At 41.7% G+C, this 25,296-nt stretch overlaps 1 protein-coding gene across 1 annotated transcript in view; it reads left to right on the top strand.

Annotated features, from left to right (window-relative positions):
• The window catches only part of cacna1db (calcium channel, voltage-dependent, L type, alpha 1D subunit, b), a gene marked incomplete at both ends in the record, with an annotated part of 127,180 nt that overhangs the window by 71,866 nt on the left and 30,018 nt on the right, over positions 1–25,296 (top strand). Inside the window, 11 exon segments of the mRNA XM_084333553.1 lie at positions 605–806; positions 1,608–1,766; positions 3,445–3,555; positions 7,033–7,116; positions 11,215–11,343; positions 12,454–12,519; positions 13,718–13,809; positions 14,515–14,674; positions 16,043–16,170; positions 18,491–18,587; positions 24,023–24,125. Coding sequence (XP_084189679.1) covers positions 605–806; positions 1,608–1,766; positions 3,445–3,555; positions 7,033–7,116; positions 11,215–11,343; positions 12,454–12,519; positions 13,718–13,809; positions 14,515–14,674; positions 16,043–16,170; positions 18,491–18,587; positions 24,023–24,125 — 1,331 coding nt within the window.

Raw genomic sequence — 25,296 nt, 5'->3', positions numbered from 1 at the left:
TTCTGTAGTGTGGTAGTGAAAGGTTAACCGTCTGTAGTGTGGTAGTGAAAGGTTAACCTTCTGTAGTGTGGTAGTGAAAGGTTAACCTTCTGTAGTGTGGTAGTGAAAGGTTAACCTTCTGTAGTGTGGTAGTGAAAGGTTAACCTTCTGTAGTGTGTCTGGGAGAAAATTTCTGGAAGAGCTCTGAAATACTCATCTCTAGGGCCTTTTGATAAAGGATATAAGTATGACAACATTGGACCCCCCTGTACTTTATTCTGGGCCCCTTTCAATTAAAATCATGGTTGCACAAGCAAATATTACAATTGAATTGTTAGTTAGGTGATGTAATTAATATAGGGTTAAGTGATCTGGGGCCCTCAGGCTTTTTCTGTTATGCATATTATGTTTGTTTGTTTATGTGTGTGTGTGTGTGTGTGTGTGTGTGTGTGTGTGTGTGTGTGTGTGTGTGTGTGTGTGTGTGTGTGTGTGTGTGTGTGTGTGTGTGTGTGTGTGTGTGTGTGTGTGTGTGTGTGTGTGTGTGTGTGTGTGCGTGCGTGCGTGCGTGCGTGCGTGCGTGCGTGCGTGTGTGTTTATGTTTGTGTGTGTGTGCGTGTCCCTCTAGTCTGCTATACAAAGCCATCGACTCCAACCGAGAGAACATGGGTCCGATCTACAACTACCGTGTGGAGATCTCCATCTTCTTCATCATCTACATCATCATCATCGCCTTCTTCATGATGAATATCTTCGTGGGTTTCGTCATCGTCACTTTCCAGGAGCAAGGAGAGAAAGAATACAAGAACTGTGAACTGGACAAAAACCAGGTAGAGAGAGAGAGAGAGAGAGATAGAGAGAGATAGAGAGAGAGAGAGAGATAACCAGAGATAGAGAGAGAGATAACCAGATATATAGAGAGAGAGAGAGAGAGAGAGAGAGAGAGAGAGAGAGAGAGAGAGAGAGAGAGAGAGAGAGAGAGAGATAGAGAGAGAGAGAGAGAGAGAGAGAGAGAGATAACCAGAGATAGAGAGAGAGAATGAGAGAGAGAGAGAAGAGAAAAAGAGAGAGAAATAACCAGAGATAGCGAGAGAGAATGAGAGAGAGAGAAGAGAAGAAGAGAGAGAGATAACCAGAGATAGAGAGACAGAATGGGAGAGAGAGAAGAGAAGACGAGAGAGAGAGATAACCAGAGATAGAGAGAGAGAATGAGAGAGAGAGAGAAGAGAAGAAGAGAAAGAGAGAGAGAGAGATAGAGAGAGAGAGAACCAGAGATAGAGAGAGAGAGAATGAGAGAAAGAGAGATAGAGGTAGAGAGAGAGAGGGGGGAGATACGGAGATAGGGGTGAGAGAGATACGGAGAGAGGGGAGGTGAGTGTCCTTGTTTTCCTGTCCAAATATCCCCATTTGAAAGGAAAGCAAGTTTGTTTCTATACTTGCGGGGACATTGAGTGGACCTCACAGTGGACGAGGGACTATTTTAGGAATGTGTGTGTGTGTGTGTGTGTGTGTGTGTGTGTGTGTGTGTGTGTGTGTGTGTGTGTGTGTGTGTGCGTGCGTGCGTGCGTGCGTGTGGACGCTCATGTACAGTACAGTTTGATAACCTCCCCTCCTGTCCGTCTCCCCCCCAGCGTCAGTGTGTAGAGTATGCCCTGAAGGCCCGCCCCCTCAGGCGATACATCCCCAAGAACCCGTACCAGTACAAGTTCTGGTACGTGGTCAACTCCACCGGCTTTGAGTACGTCATGTTCGCCCTCATCATCCTCAACACACTCTGCCTGGCCATACAGGTCAGTTTCAAGTTCAAGTTTCTTTATTAGTTGTCATAAAAAAATACAAAATACTTTTCTATGAAATGTTTTTTTCTGTTATGAGCTCCTGGGAGTGTGCTAGATAAAAAAAGATAAAAAAATATAAAATAGAAAGTCAAAAGTACGTAAGCAAAAAGTGTTCAGTCAATATACATAATATGTACAATATACAATACAGAGTAAAAAAGAGTGACAGTGAGTTACAGTATACAATACAATACAGTATACAGTACAATGCAGAAATGGGATGAGGTACAACTTAGGTAAGAGACCATATACACACCACCCGGTATGTTACAGCAGTGGTTATCAACGTGGGGTCCGGGGGCCCTCAGAGGTCTTTGAGGGCGCTCCAGGGGGTCCCCAGCTAAACGAGTATCACTATTATTTTACTATTATTATTATTATTATTATTATTATTACACTATTATTCACTAATAGTGTAAATAATCACCACCCAACATCCAAACTACCATGCTTGGCTAATATAATTGAATCCTTGGTTAACAACCCCCTCTTAACTCAATCAGTTTATCAGTTTTAAGAAAATCACAGCACTATTTCAGCTGTTACATTAATCACAAATTACATTATTTCTGCATTAGATAATAAGACGCATTGTGCTGCTATTTTTGTAGACCTGTCTAAAACATTTGACACAGTTGATCATCCTTTGCTCTTACAAACCGTGTAATATTGGTATGAGTAGAAAGTCCTGTGACTTCAGAACTATTTGTTTGAGAGATCTCCGTCAGTGTGTAAAATCTAGAAATGCACAATCAGAGTTACTGCAGATTATTAAGGGTGTCCCACAGGCTTCAATCCCGGGGCCATTCCTCTTCAGCATATATATATAAATGATATTGTCTCCTTATTGAATGATTGTCAGGCCCACTTATAATATATATTATGCGGATGACACAATTGTATACTGTTTTTTTGACACTGCTCAGCTAGCTATGGAGAAGCTGCAGCTTTCCTTTAACCTGTTAAACTGCAGCCATATTTTCAGAAGATCTGCCTAAAAGTACATGCCCAAGTAAATGGAAGATTGCTCCACTTCTCCAAGGTCAATTTGCATGTTCTTGGTATCTAGGAACATCTATGGACCTCAGGGAATGTGTCGGGAATATTGTGTCTGTTACTACTATGCCCTCCAGGAAACTCTTATAAATCTCAAACTGAATGCAAATAAAACTAAATTCATGGTCTTCTCAAGATCCAAAAACATAGACTATGATAGCCTACATATCTCAAATGTAAATGGCACAAATATTGAAAGGGTCACATAATACAAATATCTTGGGATTCTGGCTTGATGACATGATATCATTTAAATATCATATCGGAAACCTTACTAGCAAACTGCAACAAAAGATTGGCTTTTTTATATAGAAACAAATCCAGTGTTCCCTTGTTCTGTAGAAAGATGGACTCAAGGTTCGAAACTGGGTTGAGGTACAAGTTTCACTCTAGGAGAGGAAGCAAACATATTCACTAGCATGACTTACATAACATATAGAATAGAATAAAATACAATGGACTACAGATAGTATACTAAAGAATATAAATAAAATGTCTGTTTAAAAACAAAAATTGATTGTTCTCTCTCACTGTATCCCCCCCCCCCCCCCCCCCCCCCTCTCTCACTCTGCAGCACCATGGCCAGTCCAAGCTGTTTAACAACGCAATGGACATCCTCAATATGGTCTTCACTGGGGTCTTCACCGTGGAGATGTTTCTCAAACTCATAGCGTTCAAGCCTAGGGTGAGCCTTTCTACACTATTAACCTCAGTTACAGGAGGAATACAATTCAATTAAAAATCGTTATATATTTCTGCTGTCAGGGCGAAAACCTTGTATCTCCAAATATGGTGAGTCTTATGTTCTTACTTAAATTGAAAGTTTACATGGTTCTCATAATCTTTGATGGCGGTATATATTATTTAATTTGTATGCTGTTACAACCAATGAAGGTAAAGGTTTTAACTTCTGTACTTGTTTTCATGGTAACTACCTCGGCAAACTTCGACAAGTTTGAGCACGACTACTTTGACGTTTGTGTCATTCTCCTTGGCTTTCACGGCATTCACAGCCATCTTTGTTTTCATTGATGCTACAAATAAAACATTAAAAATATGAAAACTACGGCAAAAAAAAAGAAAAACTTGTCAGGTAATCATGAGTATATAAATCAAATAGTGTATTCTGTCTGTTGTTTTGACTATTATGGTTTTGTAACACATCCTCTCAGCTCCGCAGCGCTCGCTCGTGGCCGGTCTTCAAATACAGAGGTAGACTGTAGTTACCATGGAAACAATATTCAATTGCATTAGGTACACACTTCTTTCTCGTTTTTTGTCAATTGTAAAGGTGCAGATCTCATTTAATTATGCTGAACTCTGCTCCCGTCAAATGTCAGACCAATTTAATAAGTGGAGCCACATAAACACGCTACCTTGAAAAACTCCTATGATTAAAAAAAATAAAGAATTCTGGAACCAGGTTGGTCTTAAAACTATCACTTGACTCCCCAGGTCTATAGTGTGCCCACTGTTGATGACCCTCGAGTGTATGAAACCCATTTAAAACCCAATCAAACTGTCAAACTGAAAATAAGGTTGTTTTTGACTGATTCTAGAACAGTTGACCCTTTTGGAGATACTAGGCTTTCACCAGCAACTATATTGGTATACTGTTTGGATGTTATTACTATGGTCTAGGACAGTCCGATCAATCAATCTTTGGGAACCGCTCTCTCTCTCTCTCTCAAAGCCAGGAACTAGGGAGCTGAGGCTTAAACCTGGGATGCAACTCCAGATTTCCACAAGTCAATGACATCATAGGTTGAAACTGTGGTTTCTGGCTTTGGTAGAGATTTCATGTTTTTAAACATTGATTGGACTGACAGACTATAGGAATAACATGTATGACTTGGTAAGTTGAGTGGTTGAGTTAGCAATCTAGACAAAGTTACACTTCTCCCTCCTCTTTTACAGTACCTCATCTTTCCCTTCAGTTTTACCTCAGTTTTACCTCAGTTTCCCCTCAGTTGTACCTCAATTTGATCTCAATTTGACTTCAATTTGACCTCAGTTCCACCTCAATTTCCCCTCAGTTTTACCTCAGTTTACCCAAAATGTTACCTCAGTTTACCCTCAGTTTTACCTCAGCCCCCCCCCCCCCCCCCCCCCCCCCCTAAAAACTCTGTAGTGTGTATCCTCTTGTGGGACCCAATCCTCACCCAACCCCCCCCCCCTCTTTCACCTCCACTCACCTCTCTTTGACCCATTCTGTCTCCTCCATGATCTCCTTCCCCTCCCTATCCTTTGTTCCACCCCTTCTACTCTTACCCCCCTCTCCTCCCCCTCTCCCCTCACATCCTCTCCTCTCACCTCCTCTCCTCTCCTCTCCACTTCTCTCCTCTGCTTCTCTCCACTCCCCTTCTCTCCTCTCCTCTCCCCATCTCCTCCCCATCTTACCTCTCCCTCCTCTCCTCTCTTTGTTTCTCCAATCCTTTCCTCTCCTCTCCTCCCGTCCCATCGTCTCATCTCTCCTCTCCTCTCCTCCCAATTTCACCTCACCCTCCTCTCTTCTTTCCTCCTCTCCTCTCTTTTTTCCTCCTCTCCTCTCTTCTTTCCTCCTCTCCTCCACTCATTTCCTCTCCTCTCCTCTCCTCCCATCCCATCCCATCCCATCGTCTCCTCTCCTCTCCTCTCCTCTCCTCTCCTCTCCTCTCCTCTCCTCTCCTCTCCTCTCCTCTCCTCTCCTCTCCTCTCCTCACCTCACCTCACCTCTCATATCCTCTCCTCACCTCACCTCTCCTCCCATCCCATCATCTCCTCTCCTCTCCTCTCCTCTCCTCTCCTCTCCTCTCCTCTCCTCTCCTCTCCTCTCCTCTCTTCTTCTCTCCTCTCATTTCCTCTCCTCTCTTCTTCTCTCCTCTCTTCTTCTCTCCCCACCTCTCCTCTCCTCTCCTCTCCTCTCCTTTCCTCTCCTCTCCTCACATCTCCTCTCCTCTCCTCTCCTCTCCTCACCTCACCTCACCTCACCTCACCTCACCTCACCTCACCTCACCTCTCCTCTCCTCTCCTCTCCTCTCCTCTCCTCTCCTCTCCTCTCCTCTCCTCTCCTCTCCTCTCCTCTCCTCTCCTCTGTGCATACCACCATAACCAGGGTTATGTTGGGGATGCCTGGAACATCTTCGACGCCCTTGTGGTGATTGGCAGTGTAGTCGACATCATACTCAGCCAGGTAGACTGTCCGCACCTCCCTACACCTCCTCCTCCTCCTCCTCCTCCTCCTGCTGCTCCCCTTCCTTCCTTTCCTCCTTTCCTCAGGTGATGTGTCCACTGACAACATGTTGTTTTAGCACTGGTTTCTTCTTCTCATTGGTTTCCAAGGAAACGCTGCGTTATCTCACGTTCCAGACTGAGCCTCAGAGTGCTCAGCACTAGAAGTACAATACATTTAAACTTTAAGCAAAAGACCACCTGATGGATTTTCCAATAGTCGCTTGGCAACAGCAGCAGCCACGACCAGCACTCAGAAGCGCTTCCGCCAAGAGCTTCCAGAAGCTGAAGACGATGTTTCCTATGGACACGCCTCCTTACTTCCTTTTCCCTTCCTTTTTGCTTTTGTGGTAGACTTGCCTGTTAGGCTGGCTTGGGCCTGGTAGGCTTGGCTCTGGTCCCAAAGTGAGTCTACTGATTCTGCGCTGATTGTGGTCATAGTTGGGCAAAGTAGAGGCTGGTCATTTTAACCTGAAAGGCACTGGGTCGGTGAGAGCCTTATAAGATCTTATGAAGTCCCCCCATAACAAAGCACAGCTGATCTGATTCAGTAGCTTGTTTATTTTGTTTATAACTTGACTGGTAAAAAAAAGACCAGAGGCCATCTGTCTTAAAGGTTTAAAAACCATAGTAACCAAGAGCAACCAACAGTCCTCATTAGCTTCAGTTGGACCTTTGCTACTGCATTCTTTCTGCATTCACAGAAGGTTCTAGAAGGACTAAACCGGCAGTAGACCCTCTCATAGACCCAGTGTCACTCAGGATGTCAACTTTAAATCGCCCTCTAAACCTCATGACTTAAAACCACAAACATTTCAATGTGCTTTTTATCTTTCATATTCCCTCTCTTTTTTTTCATCCCTTCCTTCCTCCTCTCTTTTTCTTGCTCTGTTCTCTGGTTCTCCTTCTCTCTCTCTCTCTCTCTCTGTGTCTTTGGGCTGGCCGCTTGCAGCACTATTTTGCCGATGCATGGAACACGTTTGATGCCTTAATTGTTGTGGGTAGCGTGGTTGACATTGCCATCACTGAGATCAATGTAAGTAGCCATGTTTTTGCACCACACCACCTCTGGTGAGAGCACCTTCCACTAACGTCGCATGGAGTTGCATTGAAGGAACACGGCAGCATTATGGGAAATGCGCTTCGCGTGTCTTCTCCGGAGTTAGACGAGAAGGTAAGAGATACCAATTTCCTCCCTGGTGCGTTCAGTAGGAAGCTATCCGGCTGCAAGCTAGCCTAGCTTAGCATAAATGAATGGATCGGCTATCCTTGCTGCTCTTTAAAGAGTTTTAAGCTAGGCTAGCTGATCCGCTTCCATTAATTTGTGCTAAGCTAGGCTAGCCTGTAGCCGGATAGCTTTCTACTGAACACACACAAGAGGAAATTGGTATCTATCTTCTTGTAATTCTCTGGAGAAGATGCACATTTCCCATAATGTTGGCATGTTCCTTTAAAGTTTTATGTAGACTTTTGTACTGTTTATTTAAAATGATTCAATATATTTACATAGGCTTTCTTTATCCACTAACATACAGACAACAGCTCGTCTATCATATGTGTAAAGATAAGGAACAGTGAGCTGCTTAAAGGAACACCCCAACTTTTTGGGAAATTCGCTTATTTGCCATGGGGGCAATAAGCAAATTTCCCAAAAAGTTGGCGTGTTCCTTTACGGAAAGTGTCATTCTTGAACTCAACTCTGTGATTCCATTAGAAATATGTTATACAGGCGGTCAGGTGGCGTAACGGAGATTGCGTTTGTCACCAAACCCCGGAGCGGCTAGATTCGCCTGTTCGAATCCAGCTCACAGCTCCGGGGTTGTCACCAGCTTGGCTGGCCGTTCACACTAATACAATTGGCAGTATTAGAGGGTGGGAGAAGCTGGCGGGGTGGGTCCGGGTCGTTGTAAACAGCGACTCCTACAGTTCGGTCGGGGCGCCTGCTAAGCGCGGATAGGACTTGAGTGGGATAGTGTGATCCTTCCACACGCTACGCCCTCTCAATGAGAATCCGCGCTGCCAGGTGAAAAGAAGCGGTTGATTGGCTGGACGTGTGTCGGAGGAAGCACGTGATAGCCTCCACTCTCCCAGACTGACTGTGGGGGGTAAGTGCGCAGCGACCAGGAAGGGGATTGGGAATTGGCATAACGACTAACATTGGGATGGGAGAAAATCAGAGGAAAAATGGAGGAAAAAGATCAATAAAAAAAATAAAAAATATGTTATACAAATTGTGCTCATTGTACAGTTGTGGAAATGACACAGAGCAATGCGGCATATTTGCCATAAGGACCTATGAAGGCTGTCATATGGGATGTTCTGCCATTTTCAGTTCTTTGGAAGTCTGTTCATCTGATTGTTATGAGACTTTCTGTGAGGCGTCCGGGTACCAGCATCATTCACTGTGTCATTTGGATGGTTGCCAAACTGTATGACCGCCAGACGCAATAATTTCTGAGAAATGGGAAGTAACATGTTGAATTGTGCTTTTTGACAAATATGTTTGTCGTATGAGAGCAAGGAGGCCTGTGATGTTTTGAGTCATTTGGCCTCATGGTGACACTATTCTTACATAATTAAAAGCATGAACTACTCAATGGCTTGTCCGGTCATGATGAAATTTGGTGATATCCTACCGCAAAACAATATGGCTATTGACTTGATTCTCGCTGAACGTCTTCTGTGGCATCCAGGGTCCACTCATTTAAAAAAAAAATAGTTTAAATAAAGTTGGCAGGCCCAGCCGTTTGACTGGCTATACTCAACCCCTGCTGGCGGCTGTTGCTGTTTTGTTTTGAATGGAATGTAACAAAGCACACTCACTGCATCCACCGTACCTTCATCTAGAAACAGCTTGCGTTGTGATGATCGGTAGGAGAGAAGCACGTAATAACGGCAACGTAATGGCAAACTGTCTGTAAACAGACCCTGTTGTAGTAACAAGTCGACAACACCGTTCAATTTGAATGAATGAATGACAATAATCCCTCATTCCACCGCTGTAGAGCATGCGTCTCCATTCATCTCGCTGAGGTTCCGTGCTTCTGCTTTTGCATGGTAAGGCTTTATGTGGATGACATCTACACTATACTACTATATACTACTTTTCACATTGGGTATGTTGCTTGTTTAGGATGCTCGTGTTTCTGATGGATAAAATGGTTGGATAAAATGCAATGAAGAAACACCATTACTTGTTGAATGGTCACATTTTTGTCGTGTTTAAATTGCTGCTCGAACTCAGATTAACCTCAGGCTTTTTGGTTCCTAAAGTCGGAAGACATTCCCGTCGTCAAGGTGATAGTGGAACCAGGGGTAAGAAGAAGCCCCTCCTCCTTTTCGCTGTTGTCCAAAGTCACGGCATCGAGATTTGTTTTTTTGTTTGTCGCTCGCTAATCGTTGAAAACATCGAGATGTTTTCCGTAACATTGAGATGTTTCGTGTCATAACCGTTTGTGATAAAACCGTGAGGTTTCTGTGTATGAACTCTTTAGTGTTTGTTTGAATTCACGCCGACCTCACAGACGGTTCGTTTGAAATGAGCATTTGTTTGTTGAGACCTTGCATGTTTGGTTGTTCACTATAGCACGACTTGGACACGACTTGTATGCATTCGTATTAGACTGTTGATGTGTTCGTGACCGGATGAGCTGCATCGTATACAACCCACAGTGTGCGCTTGTTGAGGTCCTGTTTTCTTGTTATAGGATTATAAAAAGATCTGTCTTTTGGATTCTGCACGTCTCGATGTTCCATTTCAACTACAGTGTGTCCGTGCCATGTTTTGCCTGTCTCTGTGTGGGGGGACACTCAATAACAGGTGTTGTCTTGTTTGCCTGTCTGAGACAGTCGTCCTCAGGAGCATGCTCAGTATGTCTATACTGTATGTTTGGCATTTGTCATCCAATCCTGTCCATGGTTTCGTCTGTTGTGCTAATGGACTCTCGCTCTGGTTTGTCTCTACGTGTGGAGTTTGGGAATGCCGTCACACAGTCTACACTGTTTCAAAACCTATACTGTACATTACAGTGTGACGTGTCGCATGCGCACACACCCGCTGATCCACATACATGTCCACACGGTTATGTATTACGTGTTCAAGTGGAGATATGCTACATGGGCGAGTGAGTGAGTGAGTGAGTGAGTGAGTTGTTGAGTGAGTGAGTGAGTGAGTGAGTGAGTGAGTGAGTGAGTGAGTGAGTGAGTGAGTGAGTGAGTGAGTGAGTGAGTGAGTGAGTGAGTGAGTGAGTGAGTGAGTGGGGAGTGAGTGGGGAGTGATGCGTGAGTGAGTGAGTGAGTGAGTGATTGAGTGAGTGAATATAGTGAGTGAGTGAATATAGTGAGTGAGTGAGTGATTGAGTGAGTGAGTGAATATAGTGAATATAGTGAGTGAGTTGTTGAGTGATGAGTGAGTGAGTTGTTGAGTGAGTGATGAGTGAGTGATGAGTGAGTGAGTATAGCGAGTGAGTGAGTGATGAGTGAGTGAGTGAGTGAGTTGTTGAGTGAGTGATGAGTGAGTGATGAGTGAGTGAGTATAGCGAGTGAGTGAGTGATGAGTGAGTGAGTGAGTTGTTGAGTGATGAGTGAGTGAGTATAGTGAGTCAGTGAGTGATGAGTGAGTGAGTGAGTGATGAGTGAGTGAGTGAGTGATGAGTGAGTGAGTGATGAGTGAGTGAGTGAGTGATGAGTGAGTGAGTGAGTGATGAGTGAGTGAGTGAGTGAGTGAGTGATGAGTGAGTGAGTGATGAGTGAGTGAGTGAGTGATGAGTGAGTGAGTGAGTGATGAGTGAGTGAGTGAGTGAGTGAGTGAGTGAGTGAGTGATGAGTGAGTGAGTGAGTTGTTGAGTGATGAGTGAGTGATGAGTGAGTGAGTGAGTGAGTTGTTGAGTGATGAGTGAGTGATGAGTGAGTGATGAGTGAGTGAGTGAGTGAGTGAGTTGTTGAGTGATGAGTGAGTGATGAGTGAGTGAGTGAGTGAGTTGTTGAGTGATGAGTGATGAGTGAGTGAGTGAGTTGTTGAGTGATGAGTGAGTGAGTGAGTGAGTGAGTGAGTGATGAGTGAGTGAGTGAGCATGCATGTCAGTGTCTGTGTGTCACACGGTTCCTCTTCCCCTCCTCCATCCGTCCAACGTAGAACACAGAGGACAGCGCTCGCATCTCCATCACCTTCTTCCGTCTGTTCCGTGTGATGCGACTGGTCAAGCTGCTGAGCAGGGGGGAGGGCATCCGCACGCTGCTGTGGACCTTCATCAAGTCCTTTCAGGTGAGAGAGACGACGGGCTGCCGACGAGCTGCCCTCCTCACCGCGGCCACAGCCGTGTCATCGCAGGGCAACTAATAACATTAACGCCATTCTATTTAGGTGTGCCAGGGCCATGCCCGCGAGACAGCATGCACCGTACCAGGCCCACGGTGCACCTAAATGGAATGGGACCATAACTAATAACTAATTAGTTACACCTGTGTTTACCCTGTGATGACATGTCAATATGGCCGCTGTGAAAAGGGCCTATGAGACAGTCAAGCTGAGGATAATATTATGTTGGTAAAAAGTTTGCCAAATGTACAGTATTCTTTGTAATATTTACTAGTATTTTTACTAGATTTTACTAGATCAAAAGTTACCATTTTATAAATCAACAACAATTTTGAAATAATGTATGAATTGTGGTGTTACCCTGGTTGAAAACATCCTGTATTTGAAACTAGGGATGTCCGATATTATCGGCATACCGATATTATCGGCCGATATTGGCATTAAAATGTGATATCGGAAATTATCGGTATCGGTTTAAATGTTTATTATTATTATTATTATTATTATTATTATTATTATTATTATTATTATTATTATTATTATTATTATTATTATTATTATTATTATTATTATTATTATTATTAAGCAAGTAAGAACACATTCTGATTTTTGTATTGTCAAAAGTATGCATAATGTTGTGTTAATTCCACGACAAGAGATATGTAATGTTAATTACCTGAAATGATTCCGTTTTTGGGGGGGGGGGGGAAACCCTGCATATATCGGTATCTGTTGATATTGGTTGATATCGGTATCGGAAATTAAGAGTTCAAGGACAATATCGGTATATCGGTATCGGTAAAAAAGCCAATATCGAACATCCCTATTTGAAACATAATAAAAGTATTTCAAACTAAACTAACAAAGACCAGTAAGCACGTTAACTCCCTTATCTAGAATTCATAGAAGATACTGAAACCCTTCTCTCTCTCTCTCTCTCTCTCTCTCTCTCTCTCTCTCTCTCTCTCTCTCTCTCTCTCTCTCTCTCTCTCTCTCCCCTCTCCCTCTCTCTCTCTCTCCCCCTCTCCCTCCCTCTCCCTCCCTCTCTCCTCCCAGGCTCTTCCCTATGTCGCTCTGCTGATAGCCATGCTGTTCTTCATCTACGCTGTCATTGGGATGCAGGTCAGAACTCTGTCTTATAGTTACAATGTTACAATACAGACCCAGACCCACACGGCAAAGGGTTAACCCTTTCACTACCACCACTGGTATAGTGAAAGGTTAACCTTCCGTAGTGTGGTAGTGAAAGGGTTAAGAAACACCACTTTAGACACAAATGGCTGCATTTCTACGCTTTTCCTGTAGCTGTACCACTCAAAACATCCTGAGCATGACATAAGAGCAAAATGGCCGCTGTGTGAATATGGTCAATGGACCTGTCTCAAACCCTGCCCTCTTTTCTTGATCCTCCAATCACAACTGTCGCTTACCTCGGACAAACTTGGTTTGTCCGAGGTAAGCGACAGTTGTGATTGGAGGATCAAGAAAAGAGGGCAGGGTTTGAGACAGGTCCATTGAATGAATGACCGCATGCCTTTTTCAGTCTGGGTGGCCCTAGTGGGACCATTCCATATTGTTGTTGGGTGAAAGTTGTAACTACTGTATATACTTACTATTCCAAGTATGTTATTTGTCATAAAAGTATGTCTATTTTAGGTTCTTCCCGTGTGTAGCACTAGCTATTGCGTTTTTCTGTTCTGTAAATGTATTTTTTGTTTTATGTTGGACCCCAGTAAGACTAGCGGTCACCATAGTGTCAATTAATTGCATATTAATAAATAAAAAAAAATACATATGATACTGTATTGTATGTTATATCATATTGCATTATATAATCATATTATAATTCATTTGTATATTATATTAAACTATATTTACACTATATACTATTATATTATGGTACTATATTATATTGTATATATCATGCTATATGTCTCATATCACATTATATATGTGTTGTATACACTATTATAAACAATGTACTATTATATACTATTATATACTGCAGGTATACTATACTGTAATGTGTACTGTAATGTGTACTATATGTAGGCTATGTACTATGTATGTATGTAAATGTAAAAAATAAACGAAACGTAAGTCTTCAGGGGTAGGGCCCGACAAGCCTGGTGCTTCTCCCTAGCCCTTTTCGGACAATTGGACAATGCTGCAATAGCAGCTGGTAAAACTCTGCCGATTTATGGAATGACTATTGTTATGTGTCCAAAACCCGAAATAAAAAAGAACTGAACTGAACTGAACTGATGGGGATCCTAATAAACATATATAACATAAATTACATTTTGTATCCGTGTTGCAGGTTTTTGGGAAGATTGCCATGGTAGACGGGGGTTACATCAACCGCAACAACAACTTCCAGACATTTCCTCAAGCTGTCCTGATGCTCTTCAGGTGAACAAAACATCTCAAGTCGTCTCAACTCAAATCACAAAATCGTCTCATCTTAAATCACAAATCGTCTCAACTCAAATCACAAAATTGTCTCATCTTAAATCACAAATCGTCTCAACTTAAATCACAAATCGTCTCAACTTAAATCATAAATTGTCTCAACTTACTTTTTCAAGTAATCGTTTTGCATTGGCTTTTTTGTCGTTGAATCAACTAAATATGAGTCATGTTCAATTTGTTTATTCAACAAACAAAAAAGCCATTGCAAATGACTATTTGAAAACACAAGTGTATGATTTTTGTTTTCATTTGTAAGTTGTATTGTCTACATCTCAGTTTGGCCACAGGTAAGGTATGGCTGATTATATTGTTGATGTTGCTGTTCTATTTAAGATAAGATATTCCTTTATTGATCCCCTTGGGGAAATGCAGGCATCATAGCAGCATGGGGGGGGGGGGGGGTACAGGTATGGTCAAGGTAATAGTAGAATACATAATACAGGCAATAGCATTATAGTACAGTAGAAAGTAAAATATTGGCAGTGTAATCAATATAATTAACTATGAATATACACATATGAGCAGCAAACAGTGTAATCAAGGTGCAGATGAGGATATGTATGCCTCATCAGTTATATTATGCATTACAATAAATATGGTTGAGTAACTATGAGTAAGTAAAATGTTTTATTTGCCTGGTTCTAGATGTGCCACAGGCGAGGCGTGGCAGGAGATCATGTTAGCCTGTCTGCCAGGGAAGCTGTGCGACCCGGAGTCAGACTACAACCCAGGAGAGGAGAACACCTGTGGAAGCGGCTTTGCCATCATCTACTTCATCAGCTTCTACATGCTGTGTGCTTTCCTGGTACTGATCACATGACACATGACTGATCACATGAAACATGACTGATCACATGACACATGACTGATCACATGACACATGCACTGTGCTTTCCTGCTACTGATCACATGACACATGCACTGTGCTTTCCTGGTACTGATCACATGACACATGACTGATCACATGACACATGCACTGTGCTTTCCTGCTACTGATCACATCATAGATATATATAGAACACTAGATAGCTTAAGGCGGAGTCACCAGCGTCACTGAACCGCCGCCATCTTGGGAGAGTCAGCCTTGAGTGAGAGTGAGTGAGCTGCACAGACAAAAATACTCATAACTCGCTGAAATATTGACGGATTTACAAACGGGTTGGTTTGCTATAAACATCAAAGATGTAGTTATGATACTGCATACTTATAAAAAAATTAAATTTTAAAGATGTTTTTTTTTACAAACCGAATCATAGCCAATGTTAATAAACCAAACCGTTTGTAAATCCGTCAATATTTCAGCGAGTTATGAGTATTTTTGTCTGTGCAGCTCACTCACTCTCACTCAAGGCTGACTCTCCCAAGATGGCGGCGGTTCAGTGACGTCGCTCTCCATTGGCCGGCAGCGCGGGCAAGCTATCTAGTGTTCTATATATATCTATGGATCACATGACACATGACTGATCACATGACACATGCACTGTGCCTTCCTGGTACTGATCACATGACACATGCACTGTGCTTTCCTGGTACTGATCACATGACACATGCACTGTGCTTTCCTGGTACTGATCACATACATGACTGATCACATGACACATGCACTGTGCTTCCCTGGTACTGATCATATGATACATCAGAATCAGAATAATAAATGTCTTTATTGCCAAGTAAGCTTGCATATATACAAGGAATCTGTCTTGGTCTTTTGGTGCATCAACATTAACAGACAATTAAAGTAGAATAAAATAAAATGGAATATATAAACTAAATTAGAATAGAAATGCAATAGAATATAGGACAGGGCTGTACAATTGTGCAGGATTGTAATAGGGTATATACATACTAAATTATAATAGAAATATTGTGCAAGGAAATTGTTGAAACAGTGAACAGTGTCATGATGCTCACATGATACATGCACGGACCCATGGAACACACCAGAGTAGACTTTTCCAACCTTGGGGTAAATTAAAATGGGATTCCCTGAAAATTCCCTAATCAAACCTAAAATGTCTGTAATAATCTTTGGTCACCATTTGGACACGAAAGGCTGCCGCCAACAGCATTCTGCACAGAACCCACTGTGTGAAAGCCGTTCAGCTGGCCTAGACACGGATGTCTTGGCACTCAGTTACAGACTAAACGTGACACCTGTGTGTCCGTCTCACAGATCATTAACCTGTTCGTTGCTGTCATCATGGACAACTTTGACTACTTGACCCGCGATTGGTCGATTCTGGGGCCGCATCATCTGGATGAGTTCAAGAGGATCTGGTCTGAATATGACCCAGAGGCCAAGTGAGTCACCACACCTATGTACTGAATCATGTAATTGTTTTTAATCCATCATTGTAGTAATTGTAATTCATTGTAATTATTAACTGTTATGATATTTGTGTCCTTTGTTAACTCGTCATCACTGTAAATGAGGGAAACCTCAGTGCTTTCACGAGTATAAATAAAGGTTTGAAATGAAATGAAATGAGACACACACACACACACACACACACACACACACACACACACACACACACACACACACACACACACACACACATACATGCACACACGCACACACACACATTCCATTGAAGACGTCTTATTAGTGTGACACCTCTCAGCAACACTTCCACCAAATCAACACCACACATTTGAGACTTGGTTTGAGACTCAGGCTGCAGTTAGACTGACTGATGTTTTCATTTCGTTTTCAGATGAGTTTCGCTTTTCCAGGTCGCAACGTAGCGGTAGGCGAGTCACACTTTCGTTTTGTTACCTGAGCACAGTGATGTAGTACACTGCCAAAGCAGTAGGTGGCAGTAGGTGGCGAACATGAAGGCAAATTTCAACCAATCAGAACTTGAATGTGCCAATACACTTCCTGCAAAGAAAATGTCAACAAGCCGCAATCTTTAAATGCCTATTTACCCAATGCAGCACTTATTTTTCAGCAAAAGTGTAATAAAAGTGCAATAAACAAAACGGATACATTTACTGTGTAAATCATTTGTAAATTTCATTTGTTGATGAAACAAAACTAACATCAACACAAGTGACCACCAAGAGCGGATAGTTTAGTCTCAAAAAAGATCGGTGATGCATGCATGCTACATGCTAACGTGAATGGAATATGCCAGTATAACAGTATAGCATTGTGGCTAGCAGCTAACATTAGCTCACATTAACCAGCCAGCACCAAACTGATGATATTGGGAGCTATCAGTAGCTAGATAACATTAGAGACAACGCCTCGTGTATTAAACAAAAGTGAATAGATGACTGGGCCATTTTGTTTAATGCTTGTTAAGATTGAAAGAGGAGCTTGAGCTAACAGGGTCTGATAGCTAACGCTAGCTCACGTTAGCCAGCTGCTCACGTTAATGCTAGCAGAATGAATGGATGTAAACTTTATTTAACATATCGCAGAATGGGTACAATACAATACGGCTCAATACAAACAATTGTTAAGGGAATGCAGACTGTTGTAGCTTGGACTGGGGTCCTTGTAACAATAACTTGACAACACATGGTAGCTGCAGCTATAGCTCTGTTGTCACCGGACGTGGTGAGAGCACGCAGATGTGGGTATCTACTGCACATGGGCGTTGAGCAACAACGGCTCCTCGCAGATTACACAACATGTTGTCGGCGAGTTTTTGGCGTTATTCCAAAACGAACGGAAACACAATTTAGCGTTTTCAGTAGGGCCAAAACGTTTCCTGCCAAAACGGCATTTCTATCTAATAGGGACAGCAAACGTATTCAAACGTATTCTAAAAATGACCACAAAAACACTAGTCTAACCATGGCCTCAATGTCTTACAGTTTAATATCAAGAGTCAAGAGTCACTTTATTGTCCCATCAGCTGGGAGATTTGTCTTGGGCTTTGAGCCACACTGCAGCCACAGACACATACATACAGACAGGATGCAACTGACTCCAAACAGAGGAGATGAACAATATAAAAGAGGATGTCTGACAACACCACACATATATAGTAATAGTATAACCAAATATCGATAATATAACGATCAAATATCGGTTATTCTATAATTGCTGGCCATTTACAGTATCTGGCACTATTTAAAAGTTTAACTGAGATCGGATTAAAGACGTTTTTAAACCTGTTTAGTCTAGAGCGTGGAACTCTAAACCTCCTCCCAGAGGGCAGTAGCTCATACTCGGCATGTAAAACATGGGAGGAGTCCGAGACAATTCTATTGGCTTGCCTTAGAGTAGCCTGTTCAAAAATAGACTGCAGGGATGGGTGACCTTTCACCCCTATGCTCTTCCATGCAGTCTGCATCAGACGGACCACTTTGGACTTTAGTTGTACAGACAGGTTACCAAACCAAGCTGTAATACCAAGCTGTAATATCATGCTACTGTGTGTGTGTGTGTGTGTGTGTGTGTGTGTGTGTGTGTGTGTGTGTGTGTGTGTGTGTGTGTGTGTGTGTGTGTGTGTGTGTGTGTGTGTGTGTGTGTGTGTGTGTGTGTGTGTGTGTGTGTGTGTGTGTGTGTGTGTGTGTGTGTGTGTGTGTGTGTGTGTGCGTGCGTGCGTGCGTGCGCGTGCGTGCGTGCGTGCGCGTGCGTGCGTGCGTGTGTGTGTTACTCCAGGGGCAGGATAAAGCACCTGGATTTGGTTACTCTACTGAGGAGGATCCAGCCTCCTCTGGGATTCGGCAAACTGTGTCCTCATAGAGTGGCCTGCAAGGTAGGATGCCAACACTATACTGTGCTGTACTATACTATACTATACTATACTATACTATACTATACTATACTATACTATACTATACTATACTATACTATACTATACTATACTAGTTCAAGTTTCAAGTTTCAAGTTTCTTTAATAGTTGTCATACAGAAGTACAGAATACTTTTATACAAAATGCTTCTTACTGTTACGCTCCAGAGACTGTGCTAGACAAGATAGTATGAAATAAAATAGTATAGCATGTAAAATAGAAGTACAAAAGGTCACAGTGTTCAGTATAGACATATGTACAATGTTCGATGCAGAATAGAAGTAACTGAGTTACCATACAATATACAATATTCTATGCAATGTACTAATATACAATACTATATAGTGCAGAGCAGAAATGGGATGAGGTACAATTTAGGTACAATTTACAGTAAGGTGTACGAGTTGTAGTGCAAATCCTTTACCAATAAATATAAAGTGTAAAGTGTGTTTAGGTGATCTAAAGTGTGTAGAGTGGGTGCTGCAGTGTGTTGTTTGTTTAAGTGAGTGTGTGCGTGTGGGTGTGTGTGCTGTGTGCATTTGATGGTTGTTGCATAGTGTTTATTGTTCGTTGAGCAGCCTGATGGCCTGGGGATAGAAGCTTCTTCTGAGTCTTTCTTTCGCTCGCCTTAAGACTCCGGTATCGCTTGCCTGACCGCAGTAGTTCAAAGAGGCAGTTGTTCGGGTGGCTGGAGTCCTTGATGATTCTCTTAGCCTTGCCCCTGCACCGCTTGTTGTAAATGTTCTGGAGGGTGGGAAGCCCCCCTCCAATTGTGCGTTCGGCTGAACGTGTCACTCTTTGTAGTCTGCTACGGTCTTGTGCAGTGCTATTCCCAAGCCAGGAGGTGATGTTGCCAGTCAGGATGCTCTCTATTGTACATGAGTAGAAGTTCTTAAGGATCTTCTGACTGACTTGGAACTTCCTTAGGCGCCTGAGGAAGTAGAGGCGTTGTCGTGCCTTCTTCACAACACTGTCAATGTGTGTGGTCCATGTCAAGTCCTCGGATATGTGGGCTCCGAGGTACTTGAAACTGTTCACTCTCTCAACCGGTGCCCCGTCGATGCTGAGGGGGCTGTAGTCCTTGACCCCCGACCTCCTGAAGTCCACAATCATCTCTTTTGTTTTGCTGACGTTCAGGGAGAGGCAGTTCTCCTGACACCACTGTGACAGATTCTCTACCTCTTCCAGGTAGGCCCTCTGGTCGTTGGCAGAGATCAGGCCCACCACTACTGTGTCATCAGCAAATTTGATGATTGTGTTGTTGTTCCGCTGTGCCACGCAGTCATGTGTGTACAGGGAGTAGAGGAGGGGGCTCAGGACACAGCCCTGGGGGGCCCCTATGTTGAGCGTGATGGATGAGGAGGTGCAGTTGCCTGCTCTCACCACCTGGGGTCTGCCCGTCAGGAAGTCCAAGACCCACTGGCAAAGGTCATAGTTCAAGCCCAGGTCCCTGAGCTTGGCTATGAGTTTGGAGGGGACTATGGTATTGAATGCTGAGCTGTAGTCGATGAACAGCATTCTCACATAGTTCCCCTGCCTCTTGTCCAGGTGTGATGCTGCTGTGTGCAGCACATGGGCTATGGCGTCCTCCGTGGACCTGTTGGGGCGGTATGCAAATTGCAGGGGGTCCAGGTTGATGGGGAGGGAGGAACAGATGTAGCCCTTCACTAGCTTCTCAAAGCACTTCATGGCTATGGAGGTGAGAGCTACAGGGCGGTAGTCGTTGAGGCAATCGGGCGTAGATTTTTTGGGTACAGGGATGATGGTTGACTTCTTCAGACAGGTGGGGATGACAGCCTGTTCTAAGGACAGGTTAAAGATGTCAGTGAATACCGGGGCCAGTTGGTCGGCACAGACTTTTAGGACGCAGCCGGGGATGCTGTCCGGTCCTGCTGCCTTCCTGATATTCACTTTTTTAAAGGTCCGCCTCACCGCATGCTCTGTTACCCTGAACACTGAGTCTCCATCAGCAGTTATGTTATGTTATGTTATACTATACTATAATATACTACGCTATGTTATATTATACTATATTATTATACTATACTATATTATACTATACTATATTATACTATTCTATACTATATTATACTATACTATACTATACTATGTTATACTATACTATAATATACTACAATATGTTATATTATACTATATTATTATACTATACTATATTATACTATACTATATTATACTATACTACCGGTATACTATGCTATGTTATATTATACTATATTATTATACTATATTATACTATTCTATACTATATTATACTATACTATGTTATACTATACTATACTATTCTATAATATACTATGCTATATTATATTATACTATACTATTCTATACTATACTATACTATGTTATATTATACTATAATATACTACGCTATGTTATATTAATATACTATACTATATTATACTATACTATACTATGTTATACTATACTATACTATTCTATACTATACTATAATATACTATACTATACTATACTATAATATACTATGCTATGTTATATTATACTATATTATACTATTCTATACTATATTATACTATACTATACTATTCTATACTATACTATGTTATACTATACTATACTATTCTATACTATACTATAATATACTATACTATAATATACTATGCTATATTGTATTATACTATATTATTATACTATATTATACTATACTATTCTATACTATACTATGTTATACTATACTATACTATGTTATACTATACTATACTATTCTATACTATAATATACTATACTATACTATTCTATAATGTACTATTCTATACTATACTATACTGTACTATTCTATACTATACTATAATATACTATACTATACTTTGTTATACTATACCAGGGGTGGGCAACTTTGTATATGGTGAGGGCCACAAAATGTCCACAATCAATCTGGGGGGCCGCATTGTTTATCGGCAGTCCCGCCAGTAGTACCCCATCACTCAAATAGCCCTAATAGTCACAAGGTATATAAACAATTATAATTTGTTGTAACTTTGTTTTTATTCCATTTCAAATGCATTTAGTAATGCAATTTCAACTTTATGAATTTATAAACAGCTGAATTTAAAAGTATTTCTGTGTAACCCCAAATATATACAAAAATGATCAATTATAATTAAGGCTTCTAATAAAATAAATGTATGAACTTAAAGCCCACTGCTCAACAAACACAAAGCAGCATTCCTGCTGCATTTCACTACAACAGTAAATCAAAAGTGCAATAATAAATGATTTTGTTAAATGTATAAACTTTTATCCTGCTACTAAACAAAACATTATAACACTGAAATGCATGTTATGGATATGAAGCACTCAGGAATGTTTTGTTTAGTAGCAGGATAAAAGTGTATACATTTAACAAAATCATTTATTATTGCACTTTTGATTTACTGTTGTAGTGAAATGCAGCAGGAATACTGCTATGTGTTTGTGTTATTAGTGTTATCTGAACACTACAAAAGTAAACAAGTAAAGTGCAAGTAAAGTAAAGTGCAATACTACATGCCTCCCATTGACCCTTTATCAAACTGGCATGACATTCACCCTCGCCCCACAGTGGGTCAATAATGGTTATAATAATAATAATAATAATAATAATAATAATAATAATAATAATAATAATAATAATAATAATAATAATAATAATAATAATAATAATAATAATAATAATAATAATAATAATGGTCCCCTCTCTACACCTCTCCATCATCTCCCCCCCTCTCTACACCTCTTCATCATCTCTTCCCCCCTCTCTACACCTCTTCATCATCTCCTTCCCCCCCCCCTCTACACCTCTTCATCATCTCCTCCCCCCCTGTCTTTAATGAGACACTTGTGGTCTCTCTTGTTGGCGCACAATAGCAGGAATGTCAACTTCAATGTTTGTGCATGCAATCTGCATCAGATGAAATAATGTTTCATCCAACAGCCTGTTTCTCTCCTTTGACTTGATGTGCTTCATGTTTGAGAAATTGCTCTCACATATGTATGTGCTCCCAAACATACTGGCCATAGAGAGGGCAAAGTCCCTGAGGAGTGGGAAGCGGGGCTCAGGTAGCAGTTTCCAAAACGAAATTCCCCTCTCATTTCTCTTTGCTTGAAAAAAAGGATCTGACTGTAGCTCGCACAGTTCAAGCTGCAACGGTGGGGGCTGCTCTGACACCGTAGCGGTGAGGGGGCCGGCAAACAGCGCTATCCGTGACTGCATGCCGTTGAAATCTTCAAACCGATCATTGAATTGCATTTGCAGTGTTTCAATGTCGCTCCTGTACATTTACATTTACATTTAGTCATTTAGCTGACGCTTTTATCCAAAGCGACTTACAAGTTCTGTGCGACAAGACAGCAAGAAGGGTATAACTCTATCAGCTGAGTAACAATGTTCATCAAAGTGTTGCGTGTTACAGTGTACTTTCCGACGGCTCAGCCATCGGATTTCTGTGTGTAGCTGCAAGTCGCCATAATCAGTGTCCATCTCTTCCAAAAAGGAGACAAACTTTCTATGGTTTAGTGACCTGTTGCCTCCACGAATTAGATTGGTAACCTTGGTAACCAAATCCATAACATGGCTGTAGTAGTCAAGCTTCTTGGCACAGAGAGCCTCCTATATCAGATAAAAAAAAAAGAAAAACGATTTAACGACTCTCGCATATAATTTTACTACACTCGACTCGCATTGGTCATTATTATTGACCCACAATAGATGGAAATTATGTTAGCGAACTTACCTGATGTATAATGCAGTGCAGCATTGGACACTCAACGCCACTCTGCCTTAGAAGCCCGGCGAATCCTGTGCGTTTTCCTTTCATTGCCGGTGCTCCATCGGTAACAACAGCCGACAGTTTATTAAAACCCCCATATTGCTGCACGGCACTTTCAACAGCGTTTCATGTCCACACTAGGGCTGACCCCTATTAGTCAAATAGTCGACTAATCGATCGAAAGGAGCCATAGTCGACTGCCAACTCTTCGTAGTCGAATACAATACAAAAAAAAATAAAAAAATAAAAAAATAAAAAATAAAAAAAATAAAAAATAAAAAAATATTATAATTTTTTTTTTTTTTTTTGGCCTGGGGCCGCATGGAACGTCGGTGAGGGCCGCATGCGGACCGCGGGCCGCCAGTTGCCCCTCCCTGTACTATACTATACTATACTATACTATACATACTAGCTGTGTCCTCACATAGTGGCCTGCGAGGTAGGATGCCAACACTATACTATACTTGCTAGCTGTGTCCCCATGGAAATGTATGGAGTTTGTCTTGTGGTCAATCTTGTAATTTGGATAAAAAAAAAATGAATTATTTGTTTACATTTAATAATGTATTTATTTTATTAATTTTTAATTTGAATGTGTGATTATATTCCAGCGTCTGGTGGCGATGAACATGCCTCTGAACAGCGATGGAACGGTCATGTTCAACGCCACCCTGTTCGCCCTGGTCCGCACCGCTCTCAAGATAAAGACTGAAGGTGAATCTAGGAGTTTTCTAAAGTTGTGTTTTTAAAGGACCACACCTCTGTTTACTCATGTATTTTAAATTACCTCTGTACATTTTTTGTGTGTGAACGGTATGGTGATACATTGTCTAGAATAAACCTACCCAAAATGATCTGTTGGTCATGCTTGCAAATTAGTGACGTGTCTCCACTATATGAATGATAAATGGACTGCATTTATGTAGCACTTCTATCCAAAGCGCTTTACAATTTTGGTCCTCACATTTCACCCATTCACTCACACACCGACGGCGGAGGCAACCATGCAAGGTGCCAACCTGCTCGTCGGGAGAAGTTAGGGGTTAAGTGTCTCAAGGACACTTCGACGCACTGCCTGGGAGGAGTGGGACTTGAACCGGGAACCTTCCGGTTACCAGACGACTGCTCTACCTCCTGAGCCACTGTAAATGGCAGTCAGTGACGTGACTCTACTATATAAATGCAGTCCATGTACCATGTAGTGACGTGTCTCTACTATAAAATCAAATCAAATTTCAAATCAAATGTATTTGTATAGCCCGAGATCACATGGAATAGCCCCCATGGGCTGTACAAGTCTTCTTACAGTACAAGTCAAGAAGAAACATCACAATAGATCAAGAACAAAAACCACCCTAAAATCCAAATATGCGACTCTCCCAGACTTTCCCCAAAGGAAGATAAGGAACGACTCACTAAAAACCTAGCAGTAGGGGGAAAAAAGCACCACAGGCAGTGTGGAGGAGAGAAGCCTCAGATGGGCTGTTCAAAGGGGATCCCCCAACTGGATGTCTGTGATAATATAATAATAATAATAATAATAATAATAATAATAATAATAATAATAATAATAATAATAATAATAATAATAATAATAATAATAATAATAATAATAATAATAATAATAATAATAATAAATCAAATTTATATAGCGCCTTTCATAGAACCCAAGGTCGCTTTACAATCAGGACAAAAAATAGGGCAAGGAAAGTAGGGGGGGAGGGGGAAGAGGGGATGAGGGAAAGTAGGGGATAATGGACCTAATTTAATCTAAAACTAACTGATGGGGAAAGCCTTGGTGAAGAGGTGTGTTTTTAGAGCGGATTTGAAGGTGTCCAGGGTTGGGGCGTTGCGGATTTCGGGGGGGAGAGAGTTCCAGAGGGTA

Source organism: Notolepis coatsorum (assembly GCF_963971535.1).
Source record: "Notolepis coatsorum genome assembly, chromosome: 17".
Taxonomy (NCBI): Eukaryota; Metazoa; Chordata; class Actinopteri; order Aulopiformes; family Paralepididae; genus Notolepis; species Notolepis coatsorum.
Note: the sequence above shows the minus strand (reverse complement) of the source record. Positions and strands in the feature narration are given on the sequence as shown.